Genomic DNA, 19,631 nt, shown 5'->3' on the forward strand with positions numbered 1-19,631 from the left:
TATTCCTCAGCCAAGAAATCCCCTCCACTGTGGTTAACAGGGTCCTCGATCGTGTCCATCCCATTTCCCACGTTACTGCTTTCACCCCTTCCCTCCCTGCCAGAAGCATGTTAAGTTTCCCCTTGTCCTTACCTTCCACCCCACCAGCCTTCACATTCAACACATCATCCTCCAACATTTCAGCCACATCCAGCTAAGTCCAACACCAAACATATATTCTGCTCTCCTCCCTTCCCCCCACTCATTGTGACACCCTGATCCACTCATCAATCACCCCCACCATCAGCTCCTCTTCCGAAGGCACGTTCCTGTGCAAACACAGCAGATGTAACACCTGCCCTTTTACCTCCTCCCTTCCCACTATTCAAAGGCCCCAAACACTCCTTCCAGGTGAAACAGTGATTTACTTTCACTTCTTTCAATTTATTAACAATATTCGCTGCTCACGATGGAATCTCCTGGACATTGGGAGAGGAGCAAACACAGATTGAGTGATTGCTTTGCTGAACTCCTCCAGTACGTCTGCAGGCGTGACCCTGAGCTTCTGGTCACTTGTCATTTTAATTCGACATCCCACTCCCACTCTGACCTCTCTTTCTCCAACTCCTACACTCTTCCACTGAAGCTCAACAAGGAACAGCATTGGATTTTTCAATTTGGCATTTTATTGCCTCTCAGACTCAACACTGAGATTAAAAACTTCAGATTATAACCGTTGCTCCCACTTTCTGGGACGGCCTGTGCTGGTAATGGAGGATGGCTACACCAGAGTCACTGGGAGTGGAGGGGGTGTGGGCTGGTTCTTGGGGTGAGGATCCCCTATTGGTACACAGTTGGAAGGCTGGTCCACACCCCTGGGGTCTACCCACCATTCTCCGTCACTTTTCTGGGCCACTGGAGCCTTCTCCTCTTTGCCAGATTTTCCATGCTCCCCTCTCCCTCTGTTATTCTGCTGTAACCATTTACACCTCCTCTGGACCCATCCTCTGTTTCTTTAATTGTCCCATTCACCGTGCACCATCATCCCTTTTATCATTGAATCACTCCTGCCCTCTAGCCGATCATAGACCTTCCCTTTTATTCTTTCCTCCCCCTTTACCCCACTTTTCACTGACTACAAGGTTGCTTTAAAACTGTTAATCTCTAATATCTTCCAGTTCTGATGAAAGCCTATCAGCCTGAAACATTAACTCTGTTTCTCTCTCCACAGATGCTGCCTGACCTGCTGAGTGTTTTCAACATTCTCCTATTTTTATCAGATTTACAGCAGTTTCAGTATTTTGTTTTTACTCCAATGTTTATTCCTGGATATTAACAGGGGTGAGTGACATAGGTGGGGAGGGGAGTTTCAGAGTTTTAACTCCACAGACTGCCTCTTTTATCCTTGACAGGTTCCCCGCCCTGAAGTCAGCCTGATTGACAGGTTTGGCTTCCACTCTGGAGCAGGCCTCAGGACCAGGGTGGTCCAAATGCTGACCCCAGTGTTTTGGGGGAGATGCCTGATATCAGGGGGTGTCCAATCACCATCTCCAGAGGGGGGAGAGTGTTGACATCTCCAATCATTGATCTGTCGATCCTCAATCCTGCGGAGGGGTCTCCTATCCTGCAGCATGATCTGAGTCTGGGGAGGTGGAGCAGAGTGGAGAGGCAGAGGGGAAAGGGAGCGGGGATTGTCTGATCCTCAACCCCAGGGACGGGTCTCCTATCCTGGAGATTGATCCCAGTCCGGTTAATGTGAGCGGACGGGAGAAGTGTCTGATCCAAGACACGATGGGGGAACCTGAATTTTCGGGGCTTCTGATCCCAGAAGAGGGGGGTCTGAGCCTGGAGGGTGTGACCCATCCAGGGAGCAGAATCCGATCCCAGGGTGATACAAACCTGGGCTTGTGGGTGTTCTGATCCTGGGGATGGTGAGGTACAACCCGTGGGGATGCGGTCTGATCCCAGAGAGTGGTGGTTCCTATCGTGGCAAAGGTGGAGTGCAACCAAGGTGAAGGATGATCCTGAGGGAGCAGTCCAATCCCAGAGGTGGAGCCTGTTCCCATCCCCAATCCTGGGTGTCTTTGTATGTGGTGTGGGGTATAACAGGGAACCCTGGCTGGACAGAGTTAAACCTATAAAGCAGGTTAAATCAGAGACATCCAGCCTCATTCAAATATCTATATTACCAACCCGCCTCCTGGGAGCGGTTGTCTGTCTGTCCATTTTCCTGACACGTTAAACTCCTTTAAATCTGGAAGTGGGCGGATCATAGGTCGGTTGGGGTCAGGGTTGAAATTTTTAAATTTTAACCTCTGACCTGCACCCAACCCCCTGTTTTTGATGCTAAAATCCTGCCCTTACTGTCTGGGTCAGACACGGAGAATGTTTGATCAGTAATTTCCAGTCTCTTTTCCCTTCTCTCTCTTACAGTTAATTTACTGGCGATTGTGATCCTGTCCCGAGGAAAATGCGGCCTCTCCACCTGCACCACTCGCTACCTGGTGGCCATGGCAACGGCGGATCTACTGGTCATTGTCACGGGGGTCATTACACGGCGGATCCGTTATTATTATTTCCCGGTGTCTTTCCTAAACATCACCCCTATGTGTTGTATTCATGCTGTCCTGTTCTGGGCAGCCGTAGACTGTTCTGTCTGGTTCACCATCACTTTCACTTTTGATCGATTTGTAGCCATTTGTTGCCAGAAGCTGAAAACAAAATATTGCACCAAGAAAACTGCGGCTGTGGTTCTAGCAACAACCTGTATTCTGCTCTGTTCAAAAAATATCCCCATCTACTTTATATATGAACCTAGAGAGATAATCGACAGTGTACCATGGGGCTGTTATATAAAGCAAAGCTATTATACTGAGCCCAGATGGGTGGGATTTAACAAGTTTAATCCGGTTTTAACCCCATTGCTCCCATTTGCTTTAATTTTGTTGCTCAACGCTCTGACAGTCAGACACATTTTAGTGGCCAGTCGAGTCCGTAAGGGACTGAGGGGTCAGAGCAAGGGGGAGAATCACAGTGACCCAGAGATGGAGAGCAGAAGGAAGTCTGTGATTTTACTCTTCACCATATCCAGCAACTTCATACTTCTGTGGTTCGGATACGTTTTATATTACTTTAACATTACATATCACTTTGATTCTGATTCTTCTTATATATTTGCACTGGTTGAATGGATGCTGCAGAATTTAAGTTGCTGCACAAACACATTTATTTATGTGGTGACTCAGTCCAAGTTCAGAGAGCAGATCAAGAACGCGGTGAAATATCCGGTTACATCAATTATTCAAATAATGTATAAACTAAACAACTGAGAGCAGCCCAGAGGCGGGTCCCAGTGTTTCCAGTCCATGAATGGAATATTTATCTCCAGACTTCCATCAACTGAATGACAGCAGGAATCACTGGCGATGTGAAAATACCCCCAGTGGCGGGAGTCAGAGGGTTCGGGGGCTGGAAGAGACTAACACCATGTCCTGCACGACAGGAGGGGAAACAACAGCCACAGTCTCTCCTCCATTGGTTCAATTCCCAGCTCCTCACATCTGCTCTGAAAACAAAAATGTTCTTTCAAAAGCCAAAATGCTGCAGATGCTGGAAAGCTTCTCATGTGAATTGATTTTTTTTCTGCAGTCACTTTATTGAATACATCTCCCTTCCATTCCCCCTGCCTGGTCACTGTCGTCTCTCTTTCTCCCTCTCTCTCTGAGTCAGACAGTGTTGTGTTTGGGGGGGTTGTGTCAGAACAAGCCCAGCCGAGGGTCTAGGACAGGGAGTTGGAACTCGGGGTGAGGGAGTAGGGTTGGGCTCGGTACAGGAGCCGGCAGACCCAGGGCCTCAGCTTCACAGTGCTCGGATGGACGGGGCCGAGTCCCTTCCTGGCTCCCATGTTAGCTGATATTGTTAACGCTTCCCTCTCCTCAGGTTCTGTCCCCCTTTCTTTCAAATCTTGGTTATCACCCTGCTCCTTCAAAAGAAAACCTTGACCTGCTCTGTCCTTGCAAACTAACACCCCATCTCCAAACTCCCTTTCCACTGCAATGTCCTTGAACGTGTTGTCACCTCCCAAATCTATGACCATCGTTCCCGGAACACCATGTTTGAATCCTCCAATCAGGTTTCTGCCCCTGTCGCCGCACTGAAACAGTTCTTATCAAAGTCACAAATGACATCCTATGTGACTGTGACAAAGGTAAACTTTCCCTCCTCGTCCTTCTTGACCTGTCTGGATCCTTTGACAAGGTTGGCCAAACCATCCCCCTCCAACGCCTCTGCACTGTTGTCCAGCTGGGTGGGACTGCTCTCACCTGGTTCCATGCTTAACTATCTATTCATCATCAGAGAATCACTTGCAATGACTTGTCTTCCTGCTCCCACACCATTACCTCTGGTGTCCCCAAAGATCTATCCTTGGCCCCCTCCTATTTCTCAACTGCATTCTGCCCTCACCCACATCATCAAAAAGCACATTCCCTTTATCCCTCCCTATCTCTGTAACCTCCTACAAGCCCTGCACCACTCCATATCTCTGTAACCTCACCTAGTTTTACATCCTTCATTATATCTGTAACCTCCTCAAGCCCTACAAACCTCTGAGATCTCTGCGCTCCTCTAATTCTGTCTTTTTAATCTTCTCTGATTTTAATCACTCCACCATTCCAGGCCATGCCTTCAGCTGCCTGGGCCCTAAGCTTTGGAATTTCCTCCCTAAACCTCTCCACCTCTCTCACTGTCTCCTTAAAGACAACCCTTAAAACCCATCTGTTCATCCTAATATCACCTTATGGTACTTTGTGTAAATGTTTGCTTTAGAATTCTTCCGTGAAGCACCTTGGGATGTTTTATAACATTTAGGAGTTATAAAAAGATAACTTGTCACTTTCTCACCCTCTCTAGCACCGTTTCTCAGTGTCTGTGTGTGCCTCTCTCTCTCATTATTTGTGTCTCTGTATCTTTCTCTCTTGCTCTCACATTGTCTTACAGTTTTTTGCTTTCTCTCTCTCCCTGTCTTTCGATCTTTCCCTCTGTCTCCAACTCTCTTTCTCTCTTCACCTCTTCGCCGTGTCTGTCTTTTGCTCTCACTTTCTTTCACTTTCTCTCTCACTCTCAATCTCTCTTTCCCCAGGCACATGCTCGCTTTCTCACCCCCGTCCCTCTCTCTTCCCCTTACCCTCTCACTTACACACACTCGCACTTTCTCTTTGTGTCACTCTCTTTCTCTCTATTTGTCTCTCCATCCTCCCCAGATGCTCTCTTATCACTGGCCCCTCTCCCACTCATACCCTCCCTCTGTCTCCCCATCCCTGTCCCCTTTCCCGCCTCTCTCCTGACTCCCTCACGCCTACATCCTACCTCATTCAGTACCTCTCCCCTCTCCGCCCTCCATTTAACCCTTACCTCCTCTCACTTTACCTAATCCATCTCTCACCTTCTCCCAACCCCTGTCCCACTCACCTTCTCTCCCCCTCCTGTTCCCTCTCTCCCTCCCTCTCTTGCCCCTCCCTCTCTCTGCAACCCCACTCCCATCACCATACAACCCTCCTCACTGTGTTTGTCATTAAAGTGTACAGTGAGCTTGACTTTGTATCTCACACTGTTTAAAAATTTGTTGAGGGGGCCATTATTCTCCAGGCCCCCTTTATGTGTAATTTAAATAAATAACTTTATTAAAATAGGGAAAGAAAACAAAACTTATATTAAAACTTGAAAATTTTGTGAAGAACCTCGCAAAGATGTGGTGCTCAGTAAAGTGCTCAAATATGTCATGAATGGCTGGTCTAAAGAGTGTGATGATGAGAAATTGCAGGAGTATTTCACACGTAGAAATGAACTGAGTGTAGATCAAGGCTGTCTCCTATGGGTTTAAGAGTCATTATTCCACCAAGGTTTAGAAAGAGATTGTTGGAGGAAATTCATCAAGAGCACACAGGGATAGTCCGTATGAAAACTGTAGCAAGAAGCTATTTTTAGTCTCCAAAGGTAGATAGAGATATTGAAGAGTTGGTGAAAAGTTGTGAAGTGTGTCTCAGAATGAGAAATGATCCAACCAAGGTTCCTTTCATTCCATGATCAAACACAAGAAAACTGTGGAAACAAGTACATGTCGATTTCTTTGAAGTGGAAGGGAAAGAGTATTTTGTTTTGGTCAATAGCTATAGCAAGTGGATAAATGTTGAGTCAATGCCCAATACCACAAGTACCAAAACTATTGAGGTTTTGAGAAATTGGTTTGCAATTTACGGGTTGCCAGAGATGTTGGTGTCAGATAATGGCCCACATTTTATGTCAGAAGAGTTTGAAATATTTCTGAGTAAGGATGGAGTCAAACACACTCTAATATATCCATATCACCCAGCATTGAATGGTGCTGCAGAAAGAAGTGTACAAATTGTGAAGAGGTCTTTGCAGAAGTATTTGCATGGTGACAAGCTGGCACTAAGTTCCATGTTTCTCTTTGACACAGGCTAAACAATTTTTCGCTCTCTTACATAATAGCCCCACAGTCTACAAACGGTTGCTCACCTTATCAGTTAGTGTTTAAGCACGGTCCTCGGACAAGGTTTAGTTTGCTTAAGCGAGACATCAATAGCAAAGTAAGGGAAATGAAGACAGAGTGAAGATGAGTCATGATACATGAGGCATGAAACTTAGAGAGTTCAGTGCAGGTCAGAAGGTCATGGTGAAAAATCACTGAGGTGATAAAGAGAAGTATGAGTTTTAGTTGTTGTATATCATATGTTCATATATCTTGTGAAGGTTGGAGAAAGACTCCATCAGTGTCATGTCAATCATTTGCTTGAAAGAGGAAATCTGGCAAAGGGATAGCACGAGAAGCCTTCTAAGTCCAAACTCCTACAGTCAGAATGAAAGTGCTAGTCACTGTTATGACCGAGGTGGGAGGAGTCCACTTTTAATTCAGTCCCACTTCTCCAAAGGTCACAACAGATTCTTTATTGTTTTTGCCATTTGTGAAAACAGTCAATCAGATACACTATTTTTCTCCAGAATAGAACACACTAACCAGATGTCTTTACTGAACAACAAAATTAACAGTATATTCTAAAATAAGTCTTAACTTGCAATGAAGTAAAACAATATCACATAGATCAAATTTTATGAAAATCCAAAGTTTTTAAAAAAAGTCCCCTTTACCTTAGTCCCTTCACACACACAGATGCACACACACACACACACACATATATTCCAGTTAACTGAAAAAAAAGTAAAAAATCATTTTTAGATCAGAGGTCCGTTATAGACCAAAAAAAACACCCTCGGGCAGATCACTTGACCACCCCTGAAAAATAGCAGATAAGACTCACTGCACCAAACCAGCACACAGTCCAACTTCCGAACAACTGCTAAAGAATCTTCCAGAATTAGCTCTCTTCAGGGAGTTTTGAAAAGCAATTTAGCAGGCCTTTTTGAAATGCAGGAAACAAGCTGAATTAACACACAAAAATTCAGAGTCTTTTAGGGAATTGCGAGAAAATGAGCTGGTTTGTAGTCTTCTGTTCTTCTTTCTCTCCTTTTTCTGTCCTTTTTTGACACTTTAGCAGCACTTGACTTTTGTCTCCTTCTGAAGGTATCACACACACGCACTGACTAACAACAAAGCAGCTTGGCAGGTCTCTGCCCACCCAGATATTCTCTGTTGCTACTGGGCTTGTCCAATAAAAGGAGTGCTTGACAATTTCTGCCCTGTTGTCAGGGTTTCTGCTCATATTTAACCCAAACCATGTGACAAACAGCAACACTGTTGCCAATCCAGTTCTCACTGTCCCCCTGACTAAAAACATTTATTTACCTTTATTGTAAATTCCTTCAAAAAATATTAACAAAACAGAGTCACTTTCATAACACCTCCATCCTTGGAGGAATGAAACACCATTTTAAAATGTGTTTCATTACAAACTGTGGGAAAAATAGAAAGCACTTTTTCACACTAATACTTGCTCACTCTCTTCATTCGAATAACCTGAACAAAGTTAGATTCTTGATAAAGCATCTGCAATAACATTATTTTTACTCAAAATGTGGATAATCTTTAAATGATAAGGTTGTAACAGTAAACTCCATCGGAATGGTCTGGAATTCTGATTTATAAATTTTTCGACAAAGGTTGGGGGGTTATGATTGGTGTATATTAGTGTCTCTCTGTAGTCATGGCAGACTTAGACTTCAAAATATTTAAGAGCCAATAATAGACCTAAAGCTTCTTTTTCCATTGTGGAATATCTTTTCGGTGAAAAGTATCCCACTGGTCTTTCTATGTCCATTTCATCATTTTGCAACAGGACAGCAGCGACCCCCAGGTCACTAGCATCAATTGCTACCTTGAAGAGCTTCGAGAAATTTAGAGCAGCCAACACTGGTACATTAATCAAAATGGCTTTCAGCCTTTCAAAAGATTCTTGGCACTCCCCTGACCATACTACCTTCATTTTCTTTTTCTGTAGTAAATCTGTCAGTGGTTATAAAATTTGGTACAAACTTTCGGTAGAAACCACACATCCCCAGAAATCTCATGATTTCTTGCTCAGTCATAGAGATAGGGAACTCCACCAATGCTTGTACTTTCATGGTTCTTAGTAACACATGTCCTTGCCTACCGCATGCCCAAGGTAGGTCACTCTTGGCTTTACAAATTCACTTTTAGCAAGGTTTATTACTAAATTAGCCAATTGTATATTTTTGAACAAAGTTTCTAGTTGTTCCAAGTGGTCCTTCCAAGTGTCACTTTAAACCAGCACATCATCAAGGTAAACTACACAGTTAGGAACACTGGCTACCGCTTGGTTCATTAATCTCTGAAAAATTGCTGGGGCATTTTTTTATCCCGAATGGCATCACTCGGCATTGGAAAAGACCATCCGGTGTGACAAAGCCGACATTTCTTTAGCTGGGGGTGTTAAAGGAACTTGCCAGTATACCTTTAACAAATCTATTTTTGTAAGAAACATGGCACTGCCCACTCTGTCAATACAGTCTTCCAAGCAAGGGATTGGATAGGAATCTGCCTTTGTTACTGCATTAACTTTTATGTAGGCTATGCAAAGTCTGGTTGATCTGTTAGGTTTAGGCACTAATACTATTGGTGAACGCCAGCTGCTTTGTCTGGATTCTATTGGGTGGTTCTCCAACATGTATTGGATTTCTGCTTTTACTTGGGCCTGTTTCTCTGGACTTAAGCGGTAAGGATGTTGTTTTAAAGGAACGGATTCCCCTATATTCACATCATGTGTGACTAAGGTTGTACATCCTGGGTTGTTCCTACAGCCTCTATTAAATGCTGCGAGTATCCTTGTCAGGTATTCTCTTTGGTTTGCATCTAAATATGAAAGCATAGACTCATAGAGTCATACAGCACAGAATATCCAATCTCCCTAGCAATTCAGTATTAGATAACCGGATAGTAGGAGGTTCAATTTGAGAATTGTCGAGGCCTCCTTCTACCTCATCTCACTATCCCCTGCATCCTTCACTGTCCCTACTACCTGACATACCTGTGCTTGCTTATCCTCCTCCTGGTGATAATATTGTTTTAAAATATTGATATGACACAGCTGATTTTTTTCTGGCGATCTGGAGGGTCAATCAAATAACTTACTTCACCAGTTCTCTTGACCATTTTACCTGGACCACTGGACCATGCTTTCAGTGGTTCACCCTGTAAAGGCAGTAATATTAACACCTCTTCCTCTGGCCAAAAAGCTGTGGTATTAGCATGCTTGTCCCCCCATTTTTTCATAGTGATTTGGGAAGCTTTAAGGGGTTGCTGAGCCACTTTGCAGGCTGTCGTAAGCTGGTTCATCCCTCTGTCCCAAAAATCTTTCTTTGATTAATTTTAGAGGAGCTCTTATTTCATGTCCATAAACTAATTCAAAAGGAGCAAAACCTGTTGATTCAGTAGGTGAATCCCTTGTGGCAAAAAGAAATTCTAACCCTTTATCCCAATCACAGGGATATTCGTGACAGTATGTCTTAATCATTGTTTTGAGGGTCTGATAGTACCTTTCCAAAGCTCCCTGTGTCTTTGGGTGGTACGCTGAAGACTTTAACTGTGTTATACCCAAATTATCCATAACTTCCTGAAAAGTTTTAGATATCAGATGCAACATTGATCCAACTGAATCTCAATTGGTAATCCATATCTAGTGAAGAACTGGGTTAACTTCTCTACCACTGTCCTCGCAGAAATGGTTCTCAAGGGAATGGCCTCTGGTAACCGAGTAGCCATATCCATGATATTGAGTATATATTCGTGTCCTGCTTTTGTTTTCGGTAAGGGCCCTACACAGTGTACCCTTTTAAATAATTCCCCAATACTTGGCATGAAATTAAAGGTGCTTGTGTTATGGCAGGTTGAAGTTTTCCCACAATCTGGCATGTATGGCATGTTTTACAAAACTGCACCACGTCCTTGGAAAGACCTGGCCAGTAAAAATGCTGACTTTTATATACTCTGGTCTTTGGGGTCCTGCCAGAGGAATCCCATGCACTAACCTTAATGGTTTTGGCAATACTTTGGCTGTAACACTATCTGACGAACAACTGTCAAGTCTTCGTCAGCAGGTCTGTGAGGAGGTCTTCACTTCCCCATCAGAACCCCATTTTCAAAATAATAGCCCTCTGGAACTCCTTTTGCTTCAGCTTCTGTTAGAGCTGTTTATACCACCTTCTTCAACTCTGGGTCAGCTTGCTGAGCTGTGATCAGAGAAGACTTGATAAATATTTCATTTGGATTATCTAAATTCCCAAAGATAGTTCCAGATGTTCGGCTATCTGACTGTAGTGCCAGTTTTACCTCCAACAATGGAACTTGTTAGCTTGGGTTACTGCACAAGAAGGACAAATTCCTGAAATCTTTTTCTGTAACTGTTCTGTCTCTTTAACTTCATTTGGTTTTTCCATAACTACTGGTGAAGCTGCTACTTTCACTCCGGCCAAGTCATTCCCCAGGAGTGGATCAATTCTGTCTACTGGCAAACTATGGACAACTCCTACAGTTACTGTTGCAGACATCAGGTCACACTCTAGGTGCACACGATACAAAGGTACTTGTACATATTCCCCGCCAATAGTATTCACGAAATCTTTAGCTTTCAGTGCACTCTCTGGTGGAAGTGGTATACCTTTCCCCAGCAAAAGAGTTTGGGTTGCTCCTGTATCCCTAAGTATAACTATAGGATTACCTTCCTCACTTGAGGAATAAGGAGTTACTTTTCCTTTCAACAAGAATTCCCTATAACTCTCAGGTTTCTTATTCACAACCCCTACACTCACAGTAGTTTTTGTACTTGGCCTTACAGCTGCAGTCAGAGCTACAGCCTGGTCTGCGCTATTCTTGGTCGGGGTCCCTCTCACTACATTGGATTTCTGCACCCCAATATGTCCCATGGATTTACCCCACAACTTCCAGCATTCTGCTCGAAGATGTCCCACCTTTTGACAATGGTAACATTTAGGCTCGCGGATCTCACTTCCACATTCAACTCCTTCCTTTCTGGCCTGAGAAGGCAATCCTGGGACATTCCCAGCTGTTCCTTTCTTGTCCCCGGCTACTTGCCTTCCTTTCATTCTCCCACCTTCTATCCTTCTCGGGTTTGTGGTGTTGACGGACAAAGGGTTTGGGCTTATACATAAGCTCATAATTATCAATTTCCATGCCTGTCTGGCCATTGAAACCTTCTGGTTCTCTCCATGAGTTCTTATATGCTAGAGAGCAATTTTTCAAATTCTTCCAAGAGAATCAGTTCTATAAGGTTCTCATGCATGGCTTCCATCTTTAATGCCCCTATCCAACGATCAAAATTAATTTGTTTTATCCTCTCAAATTCTTCGTAAGTCTGCCCAGATAATCTCCGGAGGTTCTGAAATTTCTGTCGGTAAGCATAGGAACATAGGAACATAGGAGCAGGAGTAGGCCATTCAGCCCATCCAGCCTGATCCACCATTCAATCTCGGCTGATCATCCACTTCAATGCCTTTTTCACACGCTATCCCCACATCCCTTTATGTTATTGGTATTTAGAAATGTGTCAATCTCTACTTTAAACATATTCACTGATTGAGCTTCCACAGCCCTCTGGGGTAGAGAATTCCAAAGATGCACAACACTCTGAGTAAAGAAATTTCTCCTCATCTTGGTCCTAAGTGGCTTCATCCTTATTTTGAAATTGTGTCCCCTGGTTCCAGATTCCCCAACCAGGGGAAACATCTTACCTGCATCTACCCTGTCTATCCTTTAAGTATTTTGTAGTTTCAATGAGATCACCTTTCATTCTTTAAATGAGAGAATACAGGCCCAGTTTCCCGAAACTCTCTTCAAAGGACAGTCCCGCCATCGTGGGAAAAAGTCTGGTGAACCTTTGTTGCACTCCATTTATGACAATAATATCCTTCCTAAGGTAAGGGGACCAAAACTGCACACAGTACTCCAGGTGCGGTCCAACCAAGGTTCTATACAATTGAAGCAAGACTTCACTACTCCGGTACTCAAATCATCTTGTGATAAAGGCTAACATAATATTAGTCTTCCTAATTGCTTGCCACACCTGCATGTTAGCTTTCAGTGACTTACTGACAAAGACACCCAGGTCCCTTTGTACATCTACATGTTCTAATCGCTTACCATTTAAGAAATACTCTGCACATCTATTCCTCCTACCAAAATTGATAACCTCACATTTTTCCACATTATATTCCATCTGCCATGCTCTTGCCTATTCATTTAACCTGTCCAAATTGCCTTGAAGCTGCTTTGCATCTTCCTCACAACACACGTTCCCTCCTAGTTTTGTGTCATCCGTAAAGTTGGAAATATTACATTTAGTTCCCCACATCTAAATCATTGATATATATTATGAACAGATGGGGCCCAAGTACTGATCACTGCGGTACCCCACTAGTCACAGTCTGCCAACTCTAAAATGACCCATTTACTCCTATTCTCTGTTAACCAATCTTTAATCCATGCCAGTATATTACCTCCTAACCCATGTGCTTTAATTTTGATGACCAACCTCCTGTGGGGGTCTTTATCAAAAGCCTTCTGAAAATCCAAAAGTCCACCGACTCCCCTTTATCAATTCTGTAAGTAACATCCTCAAAAAACTCCAACAGGCTCATCAAACATGATTTCCCATTCATAAATCCATGTTGATCATAAATCCCAATCAGATCATTATTATCTAAGTGTCCGTTTATCACATCCTTCAGAATAGACTCTAGTAATTTCCCTACTACTGATGTAAGGCTAACAGTTCTGTAATTTCTTGTTTTCTTTCTCCCTCCCTTCTTAAATAGTGGGGTGACATTTGAGACCTTCAAATCTGCAGGAAGCGTTCCAGAATCTGTAGAATTTTGGAGGATGATCACCAATGCATCCACTATCTCCATAGCTATCTCTTTCAACACTCTGGAATGTAGAATATCAGGTCCTGGGGACATATCAACCTTCAGTCCTATTAATTTCTCCATTACAACCTTCTTACTAATACTAATTTCCTTCAATTCCTCATTCCGCCTAATCCCTTGGATCTCTAATTCTTGGATATTTCTTGTATCTTCTTCAGTGAAGACAGACACAAAGTAATCATTCAGCTTCTCTGCCATTTCTCTATTTTCCATTATAAATTTTCCTGACTCTGTCTGTAATGGGTCCACATTTATCCTTGCTAAATTTTTCCTTTTTACGTACCAAAAGAAACTTCAGAGACTAACCCAGATGAAGTGAGAATAACCTTTTTTGCCATCTCATAATCTGCAGAAGCCTCTTCAGAAAACATGGCATAAACTTAATGAGCTCTGACCATCAACCTGCTTTGCATAAGCAGAGTCCAGCTTTCCTTTGGTCATTTCATTTGTTTGCCGATCTTTTCTAAAGAAATAAAAAATGCCTCTACATCCCTTTCCTCAAACTAAGGGAGAGCTTTTATTAATTTAAACAGCTTTTCGCTGGGTCCTCGGCTGGACTCAGATTCTTCCTGATCACAATTTTCACTGGAGTCAAGACCACACCACATCTTCCCTGATGCCAATGTTTTCCTTTGAAGTTGATAACAATGCCACTGATTTTGTTGTTTTTAATTCCCAAGAATAAAAAAAAAGTTGTGGATGTTTAACAAGGCTCTAAACCTTGGGAAAACAGTTTAAAATAGTGCTTGGTTCATCTTTGATTGGAAAAAGAAGTTACATAAAGTGACGCATCTGGGAATGTTTTGCTCGGACCCTTTGAAAACAAGCGCAGAAGTTAACCCTTTGTGCTGACAGCTTTTTTAAAATTTAATTCACCACACAACATTTGTATTGCTGAGTGTATATTCATATATTGGATATTGTTGAATTTTTAAGTTTCTAAATTGACAGATAAGTTTGGATGAATTAACCCACTGGACTTTGAGGCAGATCCACAATGAATTCAGGACCACATGAGAACTAATGTCACAGCAAGAGATCTAGCAATTTTTATAAAGAATTTAAGAACTTATTTGCAGACATCATGGCTGGAATTTTATGCCACCCCAGCAAACCAGATGGCGGGCAGGTGGAGTGGCGTAAGATTGAGCGGGAAGCTCCGGGAGATCTTCCCGACCTACACCCACCTCCGTCCCACTTTACGTGGCTACTTAACTGCCATTTAAGGGCCTTCACCCAACTCCACGGGGATTTTACCCGTGGCAAACAGGCATACGAGAGATGTGAAAGGTTGCCCAGTGAAAGCTGGCACCTCTCAGCACACCTATTTTGATTAATCTGTGAATCACGAAACTAAATCTTACACTGTGTAACAGGCTTGAGGGTGTGAATGGCCTCCTCCTGTTCCTCTGTATCAGGCCTGTGGGGCTGAATGGCCTCCTCCTGTTCCTCTGTAACAGGCCTGTGGGGCTGAATGGCCTCCTCCTGTTCCTGTGTGTTAGAATTTGCCTGAGACCCAAAATTAATCCATTGATCAGAATTTGGTTTAGAAATTAGTCAGAACAATGCAAGGAGCAACTATAGCAGACATGTTGGCGACATCCCATGTGAAGGTGCGAGTATTGAATATTAGCCAGAACAATGGAAGCACCCAAGCAGTATCACTTAACTATCTGGGATTGTCTCGGTCATCCTGGACCTTTTGTAAAATGAACTGCTCAACAGTTAAGCCATCAAAACAGTCATTATCCAGGTCTGAAGGTTGGCTGAGTAGGAACTCACTTCAATACACATTCTGAGCATCATGTGATAGAATTCACAAAGAAATGGTTCAGAAATATCAGGAGATAGCCCTTTCTTAGCAGGAGAACACACAGGAAAGCTGGAGGGACAACATCCAGAGAACACAGAGGACAGCTGGAGAGACAATATCTATAGGTTTTATAACTTTTGGTTTGCAAGCAATAGGTTGTATGAATCTAAAAGCAAAATACTGCGGATGCTGGAAATCTGAAACAAAAACAAGAAATGTCGGATTCACTCAGCAGGTCTGGCAGCATCTGTGGAAAGAGAAGCAGAGTTAACGTTTCGGGTCAGTGACCCTTCTTCGTATGAATCTGTTGTATAACTAATAATTATTAGCGTTGATAGTGTTATTAGTATTGGTATCTAAGAAATAAACTTCCATTTGGACAACACACTAGAGCCTGAATCACGTAGAATCATTTAATCGTGTTTTAAAGGATTTCCTAACGTACTGGAATCCCTGGGTGGTCCTCAAGTGAAAGTGTTGAAAGAAGTGCAAGTTGTATTACAAGCCATGGTTCTGAGGGGAGCGGTACGGTTTGTGTCTAAGTGAAATAAATTAGTTGACCACCCTTGTGAGAAAAAGGGAGACATTTGTAACTAAGTGAAATAAATGAGTGGACGGTCTCTCAGTCTCAGTTACCAGTTGAGTACAGGAGGTAGGTGTCATGGCAGAAGAGTTAGTCAGTACTATTCAGAAATATGTGGACAAGAAGCTAGGAGCAGGTAAATCATCAGTGCCTGAGGTAAACAGTCTGGGACAGGGGTCAGAAATACATCAAAGGTTACAGAAGGAAAAGAAAATGAAACAGCATGATTGGAACACCATGATTATTCTGTGGTAAATGCAGAAAATAACCAAATTAAAAGATGAATTAGAAGGACAAAAGGGATTGGTGGAGATGAACCAGAGTCAGTTGAGTGAGGTTAAGAAGCAGTTAGAAGACAAAAAGCAGCGTTGTGAATCTCTGTCCGGATCACTTTCTTATTTAAAGATTGAGATTGGTGATAAGATCAGAAAATTGATGCAGTGTGAGGCAGAGCTGGGAGAAAAGAGAGGGCTGGTAGAACAATACCAAAGGAAAACCCATGAGCTTAGTGCTGTCCTAAGGGGTGTTCTTCGGTAACGTGTGGAGGAGCAGAAAATTACTGGAAAGGGAGACAATCATGTTGTTTGCCAAAAACAGATTCGGGAGTTGAAGGATAAGTTGGAGCAACAGCGGGGTCTAATGTTCACTGTATCGGGGAGACAGGTTGGGGAACAGGAAGGTTCCATGGGAGAAATAGAGTGCAATGATCTCACATGGTCTACATGGGAACAGGAATGTAGAAGGGAAGAACAGGGTGACCTGAATGTGAATTATGATAACAATGGCTTAGAGGGAAAAGCGGTGATGATGCCCCATGAGGTAACAAAAAGGAGAGGATGTGGGAACCACCACAGTACTGTTTGATGCTCTGCAGTTAAAAGAGAGAGCTCGAAATATCCCACAGATTAGATGTAGGGAGGATCCGAGTCCCAGTATAACAGCAATAGAGCAAGTAGCTGACTGACATAATTGTGATGAGGGAGAGAGGGTGAAATTGGTACTGCATGTGTGCCATCCAGATGTGTATACGTCTCTTCCTACTTCGATTAAGAAAGGCACTGGGACCTGGAGAGGGGTGAAGGAGGTAGTGTGGAAAGCCACAGGTCATGGGTCAGTATCTGATGACAGTTCCCTCAAGGGCCTGCTGGAATGCAAGCAGGAGTACTAACAGTTTAGATTTGATGCATAAGCTAAATAGACAGAAAAAGTATTCGACCGGTGGCAGATAATTTTGCAGCTGGTCTCTGCAGCTGAAAGAGAAGTCTCCTTTTCTCTTTCTCTCTTTCTCTCTTTCGCTCTCCACCTCTGTCTTTTCACCTCCTCCAGTTAGCTGAGGTGTCAGGCAGCTTTCTATCTTCTGCCAGACAGGAGCTGCTGTCTGTGCTGCTCCCAACATCCATTGATATCCCCGAATGTGTTTCCAGACTGATTATGGAATCACTATCAGGCAGCCTTTCCCGGGCACGATCGTGATAGTGATGACCCGTTCAAAGTAAAGCAGTGGATTCAATACCTGATTGGGGCTGTGTATGAAAGATATAATGTGATTAATGATGGTTATGATCCCTCCAATAAAAACCACAATGAGGAGTGGGTAAGGGAGTGGAGAAACCAGAAGTGGGAACAAGTAAAATCCCCAAAGACAAAGATCCATGTGATCCAGCCCCTGGGTGTACGTCCCACAGTGCCCCCATGGAGGAACGAGGGGAGCCCACAGTATGGGCCTCCTGCCCGGCACTCCCCTAAAAGCCAGGCTTGGTCAGCTCCAGGGTGTTGGAACTGTGGCCAAATGGGTCATTTTACCAGGCAATGTGCAAATGGGAGATCTAGCAGGCCTCATGGGAAGGGTCCAATAGTAAGAGGGAGCGATGAATGTTTCTGGAAAGAGTTTAAGGAATTAAAACAATTTATGAGGGAATCTGGGCAGGTGGGGCAGGTGTACGCCACAAACCCCGGGCTAACTAATTCTCCGAGTCCACCATGACTATTACTGGTCACTCCAGTCGAGGGATCTGTGAGTAAGTTACATTCAGACCCCTACGGCAGGCCCCATGGAATCACATCAGTTGGGGGCATCTCCCAAATGCTTTTGGTCGATACCAGGGCAACCCACACATGTTTATGGAGAAAAATTCCACAGACATTCGATGATAAAGGAGTGATACAATTAGGAGGCTTTGGGGGAGAAGTTGCCAGCAGTCAGTTAGTAGAAACCAGCCTGACCATGGGCACCTTGATCACCCGTCACCCAGTAGTTTGGTCAAAGAGACACAGCGAGGAGTCAGATGACAGATTAGGGCTGGATTGGCTCCAGAAACATGATATTGTGCTAGACATGATTAATCAATGTCTGTGCCGAGGGAATATGGACATGGGAGGGAAGGTAGTAGCTCGACTTGAAGGGAAAATATTGCCCATGGGTGTGAGGGTTGAATCCTGCCTCGACCAACTTCTCAGACACAATTTGCCCGAGGTTGAGGGGATGGTCAAGCAGGCTACATGTTGGGTCAGACATAAATATTTGCTAGTTGGGGATGGTTCAAACTGGATTGGCACAGGGATGTGAGCCTGAGGGCAGTTTCAGATCAGACAATTTCATGGCAGGGAACGTGTGGCAGAACATTAGTCAGTGACTCTGAAAGACAGAAGAAGCAAAGGTTAAACAGTGTGCAGCACAGGAATTTGGCAATGTTATAAGGTATTTATTTAAATGTAAAAGGTATAGCAAATAAAGCCGATGAGCTGAGGGCACAGATAGACACGTGGCAACACAATATCATTGCTATAATGGAAACTTGGCTTAAAAAGGGGCAAGAATGGCAGCTCAACATCCCTGGGTATAGAGTTTTCAGGTGGGATAGAGAGGGGGATAAAAAAGGAGAGGGTGCAACATTTTTGGTTAAGGAATCAATAACAGCTGTGAGGACAGATGAAATGTTCAATGAAGCATCAAATGTGGCCATATGGGTGGAGCTCAGAAATAAAAAAGGGGCAGCCACACTACTTGGAGTGTACTATGGACCCCCAAATAGTGAGAGAGAGACAGAAGAACAAATATGTAGGCAAATTTCTGATTGCAAAGAACAATAGGACAATGATAGTTGGGGATTTCAACTACCCTAATATCAACTGGGATACAAACAGTGTGAAAGGCACAGAGGGCACAAAATACTTGAACTGTGTTCAAGATAACATTTTTTAACCAGCACGTAACAAGGCCAACGAGGCGGGGCGCAATTCCAGATTTAGTCTTTGGGAATGAAGCTGGGCATGAAATAGCAGTGGGTGACCATTTTGGAGAAAGTGACCATAATAGTTAGTTTTAGCATAATCATGGAATAGGACAAAAATAAAACAGGAGTAAAAGTTCTAAATTGGGGGAAGGCAAATTTTATGAAACTGAGAGGTGATGTGATGAAAATGGACTGTATACAGCGACTTGAACGAAAATCAATGGCCAACCTGTGGGAGGCATTCAAAAGAGATGCTACAGGCACAGTGGAGGCATGTCCCCACAAAGATAAAGAGCGGTACAGCTAAATCTGGTGCCCCCTGGTTATCTAGAAGCTTACAGGGGAAGTTAAAGGGGAAAAGGAAAGCTTATGATGATTACAAAAAAGGTAATACTTTAGAAAGCCTTGGGAAGTATAGAAAGTGCAGGGGTGAAGTAAAGAAAGAAATTAGAAAAGCAAAGAGAGGACATGAAAAATTATTGGCAGATAAAATCAAGGAGAACCCAAAGATGTTTTATCAGTATATTAAGAGCAAGAGGATAACTAAGGAAAGGGTAGGGCCTATCAGAGATGTGCAAGGGAACTTATG

General features: G+C 43.4%; 1 protein-coding gene across 1 annotated transcript; it reads left to right on the forward strand.

Moving 5' to 3' along the window:
• Positions 1–2,420: 2,420 nt before the first annotated feature.
• On the forward strand, positions 2,421–3,308 carry LOC137345777 (probable G-protein coupled receptor 139; the record flags this gene model as incomplete). The annotated part of the gene is made up of 1 exon (XM_068009032.1): positions 2,421–3,308. A coding segment is annotated over one exon (888 nt), but the record flags the coding sequence as incomplete, so codon positions are not given.
• Between the last annotated feature and the right edge of the window lie 16,323 nt (positions 3,309–19,631).

The sequence above is a fragment of the Heterodontus francisci genome, chromosome 29 (assembly GCF_036365525.1).
Source record: "Heterodontus francisci isolate sHetFra1 chromosome 29, sHetFra1.hap1, whole genome shotgun sequence".
In the NCBI taxonomy this organism is placed as follows: Eukaryota; Metazoa; Chordata; class Chondrichthyes; order Heterodontiformes; family Heterodontidae; genus Heterodontus; species Heterodontus francisci.